Here is an 11866-nt window from a genome sequence, read left to right as displayed (position 1 = left end):
AACTATCATGAAATTACTGCGAACTATGTAAGATTGTACGCACACCATCTGACGATGTGAGCAAGGTGACATACTTTTTCAGTTTTCACATCATTAAAAAAAAAATCAAAGTGTATTGTAAATCGTTGTAATTTTTTTTTATATATATTTATAGAAATGGGGATACTCTATTACATCAAATGGCTTCATTAATGGGTAATCACGGTGGATTACATCCCCCGGGATGATAATGAGGCGGCAAACTGGCTAGCAAGAGAAGCTCCAAGAAGACGCTGCGATTGGATGGAATTTCACCAACCATCAAGACAACTGTGTGACGGTCTGAGTGCAAATAATGGCTCTAATGTGTATGCTAACGCAAATTTCTAACGCTAGCTAGGTAACCGCCCCCCCCCCCCCCCCCCCCTATATATCCCTAAATAAATGGCTCCATTAAGGCTCAAATCTATCACCTCCCACATTGGGGAGTAACATGGTACTATTGGACTACAAGGCTCTTCGTAAATTGTTGTAAATTTAACATCATTAATCTTGCGAGATCCAAATTTTTTAAAGGAAAAAAAAATATGTAACTTTAGTTACTCAATTATTTTTTGCTAACGATTTTAGTCTCTAACTTTTTACCGTTGCAATATATACCCCTAATTCTTTAAAAATGTTACAGTTTTAACCCTGTAGCAACAAAACTATTAAACTCTATTAAAATTTTACTTAGTACATGAGTATTTTAGTAGTTTTTAATGTTTATTTTTTAATTATAATATTGTTTAGTCTCAATAATTCATTTATAAAATAAAATCATGACTTTATCAAGGTCATGTTGGGAAAATAGAGACGATGTGCCGCATTGAAAATGAAAAATTTAATGAAGAATTAAGTATATAGACTAGCGTTATTACAAAGTTGTAAATATTTATTTTAGTGACAATTATAATCAATCTTTCATATATTATCTTGCATTTATATACTTTAAATTATCGATTTAAATAAACAAATTTAACATTTATTTACCTATGCATGAACATCTGCTATATAATATTGCATTGATACACTTTGAAATATTTATTTAAAAATAATTATTGGTCATTATTCTAAAAACTAGTAATAAAATACGGAGTAACATTTTAGGAGCGTAACAACCTTAAACAAGGCTGCTCTAATCCTGAATCTATATATATTTCAGGAAAAAGAATGTTACAATAATAATGTGTTCCTCCTCAGATCTACAGTACACAGTACACACACAAAAAACATATCGGATGCAGATTCGTATCGTTCTCCTCAACAGACAAAACTCGCCGTCTGCAGCGAACATCGTTGGCAGGGAGCATGATTTTCACACATCACATGTGCATTGCCCTGTGATGTGCCTCTTTCAATATTTTAAATTTTCTGTGTTTTTTTGCATCTCTCTCTCTCTCGCCCCAGCCAATGTACGAAGGCAATAGTCTGCATGGGCAGTTTAGTTTATCACATGTGAAGTTTAAAAGCAATGAACTCCTTGTACGCAGTAAACAAATGTATAACTTCTATGTTCTGAGTTACCACCATAAATTACATTATCTCAAATGCTATATTATATCGGGGAATAAGGTTCAAATTGGCCACTGAACGTAACCTGAAAATGCAATTAGGCCACTGAACGAACAAAAAGTGCAATTAGGCCACTGAACATCCAAAAAGGGGCAATTAGGCCACTGAACTCTCCAAACGTATGCAATTTCACCGTATAGCAGGTTACCATCAATTTTAGCAGGTTACCTGCTTACGTGGCAGCTGAGTTGACATTTTTAATAATTTTTAAATAATTTTTAATAATTAATTTTAATAATAAATTTTATAAAAAATTGAAAAATAAATAAATAAAAAATAAAATAAAGTCGTTTTTATTTTTTAAAAATTTTATAAATAAAATTTTATTATTAAAATTTATTAAAAATGATTTAAAATTTATTAAAAATGTCAACTCAGCTGCCACGTAAGCAGATAACCTACTAAAATTGAAGGTAACCTACTATCAGGTGAAATTGCACATTTTTGGAGTGTTCAGTGGCCTAATTGCATTTTTTTTTGTTCAGTGGCCTAATTGCATTTTCAGGTTACGTTCAGTGGCCAATTTGAACCTTATTCCTTATATCGGGGCGCAGAGACCCTTGAGATTAGAAATTCAACCTTTTGGAAACAATGTATGAACACAACAAATCTGTCATTTCCCGCTCTAATTCGCGTCATGTTTGTCATTGAGTAAATTACCAAAATGGTCCTTCGACTATAGCGAAAGTACTAAATTGATCCTCGATTTATTTTTTTGACCGATCAAGTCATCAACTATTCAATTTATGACCGATATGGTCCTCTGTCTGTTTGGGGGTTAAGTCCACCGTCTACTGTGAGGGCAAAATAGTCATTTCAATCCCCACAGCTTCCACCATTGCCACCGGTGATTGAAAAGACTATTTTCCCCTCACAGTAGACAGTGACTTAACCCCCAAACAGACGAAGGACCATATCGGCCATGAATTGAATAGTTGATAACTTGATCGGTCAAAAAAATAAGTCGAAAACCAATTTGGTACTTTCTCTATAGTTAAGTGACCATTTTGGTAATTTACTATTTGCCTTTCTCGATTGTCAAAATCACGGCGTGAAGTTCGTGTTATGACGGAAACAGAACGGAATAAATGTATAAATGACAATTGATGTTAACGCTTTGGCATTCAAAACTCATTTCGCTCTCGAGCCTGGAGCACACGAAAGAAGGTTTCTTACTTGTATTAGACAAACAAAAGTGAACTGCGGGTCCATAGCATAATTTGCCGAGAATCAGGCTAAAGACCAACCACTGCCCAAAAAACTCAAACCCAAATCTTCAACTTCCTCATTTCGGATTTAAAAAATAATAAAAAAAAATTTCCTCATTTCGGATCGAATTGAGTAAAATGAGCCCACGGCCCAAGGGCCCAGTTAGTCAACACGGACTAACAGTAAGAAATTCTTCAAGTGGTCCAGACTTTCGAACCATTGAATTCTCCATTCCGACAATTGAGCCCGAGTGATAAAATGAGCCCACTGCCCAGAATTGCGCAAATTATGCTGTGCATCCGTATGCACCAGATGCAAAAACGACATCGTTTTGATTAAAAAACGCGCGTTCTACTTAAAAAAGAAATCAGTTTCGATTCCCGGCAATAGCATTTTTATATATCCATAAATTCATAATTATATATCCATAAATTCATATCTGTATGTCCACAGTGAATAAATGAAGTAAAAATCCACAATGAATGAACTAAATATCCACAATGAATGAACTAAATATCCATAAATTCATAACTATATATCCAGAAATTCATAACTATATATTCACAGTGAATAAATGAAGTAAATATCTACAATGAATGAACGAAATATCCACAATGAATGAACTAAATATCCAGAAATTCATAACTATATATCCAAAAATTCATAACTATATATCCACAATAATGCTATTGTCGAGAATCGAACCCAATTTTTTTTTTTTAAGTGGGACGCGAGTTTTTAGTCAAAATGACGTCGTTTTGCATCGTATGCGCCATGCATGGTGCATTCGTTTTTTTTTTTTTTTTTTTTTTTTTTAAGTGGGACGCAAGTTTTTAGTCAAAACGACGTCGTTTTGCATCGTATGCGCCATGCATGGTGCATTCGGTTGCACAACATAACTATTGCCAGAATTGGCCTAATTATATCATAAACAAAGGTGCACATTTAATTATCGACCATTTTTCAAAATGACATTTAAATTATATATTTGCAGTTAATATATTGTGTATATAGTCAACAGATAATATGTTTGTAAATAAATTTGAGACACATAATATGTTAACTAAATGCTATTACTTTGCCGACACATTATATGCAGTTTATTTTGTATGTGTCTGCAATTAACATATTATGTATATGTAGTTAAAAGATTATGTATCTTTAATTTATTTATAAGCATATAATGTATTAATTGAAGACGCATAATATGTTAACTGCAAAAACATAATTTTGAATTGATTGTCCAAATTGGGCAAATTGTATTGTGGACTATAAATTAGACAAACTATTAACTTGATTAATGGATAAGTGGAGTCTCCAGTGTCAATGGGAGAAGAACTCTTTTAGAATGTCACTATATATGTAATAATAATGTATCAATAATATTTAATAATAATAATAATAAAAATCTTGGTATGGGTTGTTACATAATGTTAATAAATGAAATAATACAAAATTTCAACATCTGAACATAATTTGCAGGGTCACAAGGTGGGCTGCTGCATCTTCTGGTAGTGGCCAATGTCCATTCCATTGTAGGCAATTGGAGCATACATCCACATATCATCTGAGCTTAGTAACTGCAACACCAAAACCATAACTTTTTTCAGTTAATTTATATACCAAATCAAAAAACAAAAAAAAAAAAAAAACCTCAATCTTTTATTTATTCAATCTGTTACCTTAATTTGAAGCTGTAGGAACTTGACATAATGAACAGCCTCCTCAAGCATAGTACTAATGTCAACCTTTGTTCCATTGGGTACGAGGTTCTGCAATATTCTCAATCTTTCATTTATTTTTTCCCTTCTTCTCTGCAACATATCAAAAACATTTGTAAGCTTATGAATCACACATTCATAGAATTACTGTCTGAAATATGATGTTATTCTGTATTTATATATATATGTATATATACCCTTGCATATAAGCTTTGAGGATCTGTAGCAGCCCCTCTGCTGGCCCTTGATTTTCCTTTGGACTCTGAACTCTCCATCCCACCGTTAGATTCATCATCAATGCTGCTACAGCTTGAGCTCTGTGTATTCTGTCCACCATTGATTTCCTCTCCTTCATTGCTGTTGTGACTAATCTTCTGGTTTTTCTTCGATTTCGACACTGCCTTTCTCTTGTTCTTATGTGTCTGCAACCAGAAAATATGACCCTTAAGAAACCTGACAGAAAATTATTGTTGCAGAATGTCTGAAATCTGAATTGAAGTACTTACCTCTCTTGAAGCCTGAGGCTTTTTCCTGGGATTTTGAGCTGAATCATTCTTGAATGTTTGCTGTTCTTCTACTCTCTCCAGCTTCCTCTTCAAGCTGATAACTTCTCCAGGTTCAGAAACAGTATTGTTCTCAGAATTGGGATCATCACCATTGCCACTTTCTTGAGAAAAATACTGCAAATTATTGGTGTTGATGATCATAGGAGCATCAGAACAGTTAGCAGAGAAAAAACCCTCTGTTACATTGATCAGCTTGTTAGCTTCAACAGCTTGCCAGAACGACAATGGAGCTTCATTTTCATGATCATTCAAGAAAAAGTTATCATCTTGGAGCTGAACCAGAAAATCAACGTTTTCGGTAGAGAACATCTTGGTCAAAGAATCCCATTCTTCATCAAAGAAAGCAGCTCCTTCAAGCTCCATTATAATGTTTTCTTTTTCTTTTTTGAGTGACAAAATATGTTTTTTTTTTTTTTGGTTCTGAGGAAAACGGGAAAGTGGAGACATATTTATACCCAGAACCAGAAGGCCAGAATTCCAGAAGTGTCTGGGAAGAATTGGGAGATTATTGTTAATTAATACAATTAAGTGAGCATTTGACTTGATTTGTATAATAATTAATTTTATAAACTCCAAATGATTATTTTATGAGTGAAAGGGTCCTAAATTTTTATAATTAATTGCAGGAGTCCACTGTGGGGCAAAAAAACCAGGCAAAGTACAACTCATAGGGGGCAAGTTCAGGCAATGATGTAATAAAATATATGAAAATAAATTTTATAATATTAATTAAATGAGTTTTTGACTAAACTGAATAATTCTATAATTTATTCTTTTATAAATTAGTAATACTATTCCAAACGTTATGCACTTATGCAGTGTCTCCGGCAATGCGAGAGGTATTTTCGAATAGCCCGAAAAGATGGTTTAAGTGGATAGAACATAATTCACCTATTTGAATTTTATAAATTTGATTCTTATTAACATGGTTAAGCCCGTCGAACGGATTGTTCTAATACGATTTACATTTTTTGTATTGTATGCAGACCATTACATAAAAGTAAAATGTATCTCGTATACACCATAATATAATAATTGCGGGTTTTTCTTATTAAAAAAAAAACATAAAATATATAGTCCATTAAATGGCTTAAACAGTTAATTAACTTGGTTTAATATGCATTATGTACGTTAAGACTGTTGGTTAACTGTCTCAATCTAATGATTGGATCGTCATGTTTAGCATGACTAGTCCATGGCCGACAACCAAGTTTAGTTTAATTATTAGGAATTTTTTTTGAATAATTTTATTATTAGGAATATAATTATAATTACTTACTTTATCACATTTTATAGAGTTAATTCCACCGGAGGTCCCTTGTCTTTTGTGGCAATTTCAAATTTAGTCTCAGACTATCGTTTTTGTTATATTACACCTTAGACTATTGTTTTTTGGACACTTTTAATCCTTTTCATGATTTTTTCTATTTTCAATAAGAGCATTTTTGTTTCTTCATATTTTTCTTTTGTTATTTTTCCGATTTTAACCAATTTAATTGGTTTCCCCATCTTCCATTGTTGGTTGTGTCCTTTTGCCCATTCCCATAGAACAATTGTAGTCCCATCATGGACACCCCCATGATCTGGATCACCATGGAATGCATCCATATTGAGGCGAATGTTGTTAACCATTCTGATTGCTTTATACCCATCACCTGTCTCCTTGCTTTGCGTCCACAATATTGATTCATCAAGATAGTCGGGATTGTATGGAATGAGTTGCACATGAAATTAACTCTTAAATAATTATATAATGAATTGCACCTGAAATTAACTCTTAAATAAATATATCGATTTAAATATTCTTAATATATTACAATAATTCCATTCCGTGCATCGCACGGGTAAAAATACGAGTTATGTTAAAAGTTGTATCAAATTTATAATGTTCAATTCCTCAAGATTTTACCTTCCTTGGGTAAGGAACTCCAATAACATTGTCCGTAAGAATCTATTGAAGCTACTCCAATATCCTCTCAATTTGCAATATTTTCCGAGCTGAATGCTTCTAGCTAGTAACAAGAAAATCAATAATTTTGTTCTATTCTGATTTGTTAGATCTGGACACGTAGATGATCGCGATGATTATCGAGCAATTCTCTCTTGAGCATGTGGTTCTCACCCGATACGTCCCAACCGAGAATTCAATAGTTGAAATTTTTTTCCAATTTTTGTGTGGACCCTAACATCTAGCTACCTCATCATCGATTATCTCATTCAATTACAAAAACTCTTATCCCCATTAGTTCTAAGTTTTTTTGTTTTTTTTTTAATCCTTTGTGGACCTACCATTATTTTTAAGTAATGGAATAGAGAAAACGTGGTATGTATGTTATGTTAATCTTGAATACTAATTACTAAGACAAGAAAAACGAGTGAGAGAAGGACGGGCATGATCGTGGAGATGAGTATGCATGACGATTTCATCCCGACATAGCAACACCATTGCCTCAATACCTAACAACCGTCAACTTCCAACCACAGAACTTGTTAAAACTACAAACTAATTGTCATCATAAGTATCAGCTACCTAACTAACCCGGCCCTAAAAATGCCTGCAACTCATTCTAACTCTTCCCAACAACCAAAAAAGTGTAAGCGTTAAGTTTGATCTTAATAAGTCGTATCAGAGTAATGTCATGAGACTTAATTCGTTGTGAGCTATATATAATTTTTGAAATAATAATAAGCGCTTGATCATAATAACAATCCCTTATGAAGATCCCAAAAACTGCATTAATCCGACCTGTCATGCTGATGACTGGTGAATGCAGGCCAGACAGCAATCCAATAAACAAACTACCTAATATAATCATCGTATGTGTTCTTGGGAAGCAGGAAAAGTCCATACGTAGTGACAGAACCAAAAGGCAGCTGTGATATCAGTAATTTTATTACATTTAATAAATAATTATTTTCTTTTAAAAATGTCATCCGATCCATATATGAATGAACCCTAGCTAGAAAGCATTACTTAGAGATTCAGATAAGCTGAATTTAGTCACTAATGTGCTCATTCATTCCTTTGATTCCGCCGAAGCTCCCGGCTGAATCAGCATTTTAGCACCAAAGGAAACTAACCATATAGTATGCAACTACCATGTAGTGTGATAAGATCCGAATTACGTACCATTCAAAATGTGTGGTCATCATAAGTTCAAATTTAGATTGGTTGGGATGAAAATGTTTGAGAAAGTATACAACAGATATTATGTACCTTGTAAATAATCATGAGCTAGTATTTCAATAAAAAAAAAAAAAAAAAACTATATAGTATAAGTGTACAACGTAACCACAAGTACACAAAAATATAATAATTCATTAAACAAAATGGATTGGCGTTGTTGGTTTCTGGTACATTTGAAATTTTAGAAATTGAATGATTTTACACCGCCCATGGCACGATCTTAAATTCTTGAAAAATTGAAAAGAAAATGGAAATAATAGTGTACTTTAGAAAAGGAAAATTTTTAATTTTGGAAAATGGAATAAGAGATTTGGGCAACTCTTCAAGAAATCAGATTTTGTTCTCTTGGAATGGCCGGCTTTGCACGACTGATTAGTTTAATTTATCACTTCCAGTTTACCCATTCTTGCCTGACGAAGTTTCCTTGCAGCACCCAACACCCCAACTCAACATAATAATAATAGAGGGATAAATTACGACCACTCAATAATACATCAAAATATCATAAAGTTTCCATTTTGTAGGTTTATATATGATCGACTTAATCAAACTACATGCGACTTTAGTATGAAATCAAGATGCATATATGCATGTCTGTTTAGACGGTTAATTAACTAATTAATATCCTTCAAGGGCTTACCTGAGGACGGTTAATTGTTTAAAATGACAGCATCATGGATATGCATGCATGTTTCATGAACGCAGCACCAACGTTACAGGTATACAGAGATTTAGCTCAGACCAAGATCGAATCAATTCAGAAACCCGGCCAGTAAAAACACGTTGATATTCTGTACCTTGTTGTGGGGGTAATTATTATTGTGTGAGCATAAATAAAAAGTATATTATTTGTGTACATAAAGTACATTATTTTGTATACTATCAAATAATGTACATTTAGTACACAAATAATGTAATTTTAGTATATTAAAAATGTACATTGCATTCAGGAAAAGTACATTATTTGAATAATAAAAGTACATTACTTTGTATAATTTACATTCAGTTCACAAATAATATACTTTTAGTATATTAAAAATGTATTTTTTTTATGGTCTAAATAACACTGTGTAGACCATTGTCCACGCAATAATTTGCGTTATGCGGGGGGAATTAATAATTCTGTGGACCCGGGTCCACCTTGCGAATCCAAATGTTTACAATTTAACTTTTAAAAATTCACAATTTGTATTCTACCAACACACAATGTTAACATATATGTAATTGATTTTTTTTTTTTTGAAAATATATGTAATTGATTACTTTGTTTTGTATTCACAAGTTTCTTTCAAATACTGTAGTCACACAATATTACGAAGTGACATATTAGGATTTGATGACCCTATATTCTATTCACAAATTCCCTTCTATATTTGTTATGTGTTTTGACTTAGAAACACAATTTATATTCTAAAAGTTCATAATTTCAATATTAAAAAGGAAAATACTTGATATACTCTCAACTTTTACTCCCATTTGTGTCTAAATTTAATTGGAGGATGAAACAAAGAAATGAACAAACATCATGCCCCCCTATAAAATTTAGCAATCAAAGCATGCCAAATCATAGGGAGTACGAAATGAGAGTATGAATTGGGAGTACATGTAGAACTACTCTATTAAAAATACAAAATATATATTGTTGGTTTTAGAACTTTTGGGCCCAAGGAGGTCCAACACAACCGTAATTGGTGGATTCACCAATAGAATAAAACTACTCAAAAGAAATGGCTATCAATATCTTTGCATTGCACTTGTACTTTCTGGCGACTCTCTGTTGGCCAAAAAGCTTGCCTTTACATTCTCTTGGGGGTCCTATTTATAGGTAGCCACCCTGTTGGTTTAAATGGGGATATTAAAGTGACATAATGGGACTTATTAAGGCTATTGGCCGTTGGGTGGCCGTTACTAGGCCTCCCCAACGGCCGATTTGGCCATGCATTAAAGGCGGTCATTTAATGACAACGGTCACCTGTTGGGTCAGCCTCTGTCTATGCCGACCATCTACCTGCGCCGCCTCCTTGAAATCGACCCCATGATGTAGATTCTTTTCGTTCTTCTTTCGAGACCTACCTCCGTAGGCCCGATTTCTTGGCCCATCTCTTATTCTCTTCTCAGGCCTTAAGCTCACTGCGTCCACACCCCATCATATCATATACGTCATTTAAAACAACAAGGTGGGCCCTGGTCCACAACTCTTGTACAGGAGTGTGGGCTTTTTTTTTTATTATTTTGGGCCATAAAGCTAGAGGCGTCCATTACTATAAGAATCCAGCCCAATAATTTTTAAGGCCCAACTGCATTTCTTAAACGTTAATAATCAGACACGCAGCATAAGTGATTAGGACTTAGGAGGAAAGGAATAATGGAGATGTGCGAAAAATAATTTAAAAAGAAAAAGATTGGATTTTTAAAATATAAAAAAAAATTATCCACGATAAAATGGAATAATAAAAATGACGTGAAGTGAAGAAGATAATTGTATGGATTCTCAAAAAAATGTCTTGTTGTGATCTGGTGCCGATAAAAACCTACGGCTGATAGGCACCTCAGTCAGTCGTCATCACTGTGTCCCCGGCCATATGCATAAGACCCCCCTCGTGTCAAAAAAAGCTAATATCAAAAGTACAAAACAAAGGACAAAATGAGTCATCGTCCAAGAAAAATCCATATCCAACGGTACCCATTGGGAAACTAAAGTTGCGGAAACTCGGAACAGCTCGCACCCAGAATTTGGAAGCAAAAGCTATGCTTTGATTATGACCTTCACCAACCCCACTACCCACCAATAAAAAATTATGTCACGCCCACAGAGTTTGATTCTTACTAGAAAAAAAGCTTAACTCGATACAAATTAAATTCATTCTGATTTAAAAAATTTATGTCACGCCCACAGAATTTAATTTTTATTATAACTTTTTTAACTCAGATACATATTTAATTCACTCCGGTTTAAAAAAAAAAATTAATTTAAATTTCTTTAACGTGACGTCCTAAATGAATGTGACAATTTTTAAATGTTTTTTTGGGTTGTATAGAGGGGTGCCAACCAAACACTCACTTGACTATGGTTACTTTTTTCTATTAATAAATTTGAGAGGGGAGAGGTCTCTCTTTCACAAGTGTGGAAGAGGGGGAGAGGGGAAGAAAGGCAAAAATCAAAAATGAGCTGCAATGGTTGTAGGGTGCTGCGAAGAGGGTGCGGTGTGAACTGCATCCTTAGGTCGTGTTTGGAGGAGATTGATAACGCTCAAGCTCAGGCCAATGCCACTCTTTTCGTCTCCAAATTTTTTGGCCGGAGCGACCTCATGTCCTTCATCTCCTCCGTTCCCAACACCAGACGACCCGGTACATCTCCGATGACCACTCTTTTCTCCGTTTGTCTTTCCGTTCACTGTTTTTTTTTTTTTTTTGTTTGATTTACTGTTTTGGTTTGATGGCCCAAAAAAAAACAGCTTTGTTTAAGTCGTTGCTGTATGAAGCATGTGGGCGGACGGTGAATCCAGTGAGCGGCGCGGTTGGGCTACTGTCAACCGGGAACTGGCACGTGTGCGTCCAAGCCGTGGAGACAGTGCTCGCCGGCGGCGCGC

The 11866-nt window shown here is 34.2% G+C and overlaps 2 protein-coding genes across 2 annotated transcripts in view; one reads left to right on the top strand and one right to left on the bottom strand.

The window, feature by feature from the left end:
• Positions 1-4133: 4133 nt before the first annotated feature.
• On the bottom strand, positions 4134-5452 carry LOC109169792 (transcription factor bHLH85-like). Its single transcript, XM_019318683.1, has 4 exons — positions 5030-5452; positions 4721-4945; positions 4485-4616; positions 4134-4382 (listed from the first exon to the last, which is right to left on the bottom strand). The coding sequence occupies exons 1-4, from the start codon at positions 5450-5452 to the stop codon at positions 4287-4289; spliced, it is 876 nt and encodes a 291-aa protein (XP_019174228.1). The 3' UTR covers positions 4134-4286.
• Positions 5453-11402: 5950 nt separating this feature from the next.
• The window catches only part of LOC109169874 (LOB domain-containing protein 39-like), a 934-nt gene continuing 470 nt past the window's right edge, over positions 11403-11866 (top strand). The window contains exons 1-2 of the mRNA XM_019318766.1: positions 11403-11624; positions 11732-11866. The exon at positions 11732-11866 is cut by the window's right edge and continues 470 nt beyond it. Of these exons, the coding sequence (XP_019174311.1) occupies positions 11441-11624; positions 11732-11866 (319 nt within the window). The 5' untranslated portion in view covers positions 11403-11440. The remainder of the gene's footprint in view (positions 11625-11731) is intronic.

This window comes from Ipomoea nil, unplaced genomic scaffold, assembly GCF_001879475.1.
Source record: "Ipomoea nil cultivar Tokyo-kokei standard unplaced genomic scaffold, Asagao_1.1 scaffold3321, whole genome shotgun sequence".
In the NCBI taxonomy this organism is placed as follows: domain Eukaryota; kingdom Viridiplantae; phylum Streptophyta; class Magnoliopsida; order Solanales; family Convolvulaceae; genus Ipomoea; species Ipomoea nil.
Note: the sequence above shows the minus strand (reverse complement) of the source record. Positions and strands in the feature narration are given on the sequence as shown.